At 53.6% G+C, this 1,484-nt stretch overlaps 1 protein-coding gene across 1 annotated transcript in view; it reads right to left on the bottom strand.

Annotated features, from left to right (window-relative positions):
* Window positions 1-1,207: 1,207 nt before the first annotated feature.
* Window positions 1,208-1,484, bottom strand: part of BRF2 (BRF2, RNA polymerase III transcription initiation factor 50 kDa subunit) — a gene marked incomplete at its 5' end in the record, with an annotated part of 2,125 nt that continues 1,848 nt past the window's right edge. The window contains one exon of the mRNA XM_009577404.1: window positions 1,208-1,474. Coding sequence (XP_009575699.1) covers window positions 1,208-1,474 — 267 coding nt within the window. The remainder of the gene's footprint in view (window positions 1,475-1,484) is intronic.

Here is a 1,484-nt window from a genome sequence, read left to right on the forward strand (position 1 = left end):
GGAGGGGGAGCCACGAGGCAGTGGAGGAAAAAGCACTTCGTGGAGGATTTGTCTCGCCTTCAGAAACCCTCGGGGAACCCTCACCCCCAGGGCGGGGGCACCCCGGGCTTAACGCGGTTCTGCCGCTCCCCCCCACCCCGCCTCGACTTCTCCGCCCAACCGACAGCTTAAACCACATTTCATCATTAGTATTTAATACAATTTAAATCCTTCTTGTTGATACCGCAGCCTGCACGGTCTTGCTGATGCTGAGTTGTTATATATGCTTGCTGCACTGTGACAGTATTATATAAAAAGCTTTGTATTATTAATTACACTTTTTTTTTTTGTCTGTTTACATTACAAGCAAATGACATATCAACAGAGAGCTTCTTGCAATATACGTGGGGGCGGGAGGGGAAAGTATGCCAAAGAAATGTCTTTAAAGGGGTCTTTTTGCATTTTTATATGAATAGAATGTTTCTAGCAGATATGTTTTGTTTAATATATTAAAGATTTGCCAATCTGTCAACATCTACTGTTGTTTCTCACAGACTTCACGTTCAAATACAACGGGCCGCCAGGCTCGGAGAGGGCCCTGTTTTATTGAGTGAGCAGCCAGCAGCACTATGCACACACAATCCAACGCTGCGCCTTTGCCACAGATTTCCAGCAGCTTCATGTCCCTTATTTAACCAAGGCTGGGGTAGTTTTCTCTCAGCCAGTTAAGGTGTCTCCTTGACCCTCACAAACCCATTCTGTCAAGGAGGTGAAGCACGAGAAGGTGAAACCTTCCACAGAAAAGCCGGAGCGGCGCTACGGAAAACCAGCACCAGTGAAGGTGCTGGAGACCTTCCCCGTGAGCATCACCCCGTTGTAAGTCCACGGGCTCATCAGACTCGCTTGTGACGCCGCCCCGCCGGACTGGGACTCACAAAACACCTTTTACCACAGGCTGCAAAGAGAGAGAATCCAGAAACCAGCCCTGGCACCTGCGCTTTTACTTATTTCTAACAGAAACGTAACAGAACCCAAAGCAGTCACTCTATAAAAAGCCCCATTTTGGTCCAGAACACGAAGAGGACATAGCCCACTCCCTCGGGCGACTGTCCCTGCAGCGTGCGATGGCTCTGTCACCCTCGGGTTTCACACTTTTGGCCCCACAGTCCCTACTGCCCCGGCATCTCTGGCAGCACCGTCCTCTGGACCACGCTGGAGACGACCATCTTCACAGCCAGGCCTTGGCCTTCCTGAAGGCCCGGATCTCCTCCGGGCCCCGCAGGTACTGCTCGATTTCGCTGTCGGAGATGGGCTCGTCGCCAGTGATGGCAGAGTCCAAAGCACTGGGGGCTGCCGTCCGCAGCCTCTTCCTCGGATTGAGAAGGCAGGGCGGCAGCAAGGGCCTCGGGCCGTCCTCACGCTGGCGTTTCCCTTCCGAGGGACAGCCCTCCTCCTGCGCTGCCCCTCCTGCCGCCGCCGGAGAGCCAGGGGAGCCCTCGCCCATG

Source organism: Fulmarus glacialis, unplaced genomic scaffold (assembly GCF_000690835.1).
Source record: "Fulmarus glacialis isolate BGI_N327 unplaced genomic scaffold, ASM69083v1 scaffold8925, whole genome shotgun sequence".
In the NCBI taxonomy this organism is placed as follows: domain Eukaryota; kingdom Metazoa; phylum Chordata; class Aves; order Procellariiformes; family Procellariidae; genus Fulmarus; species Fulmarus glacialis.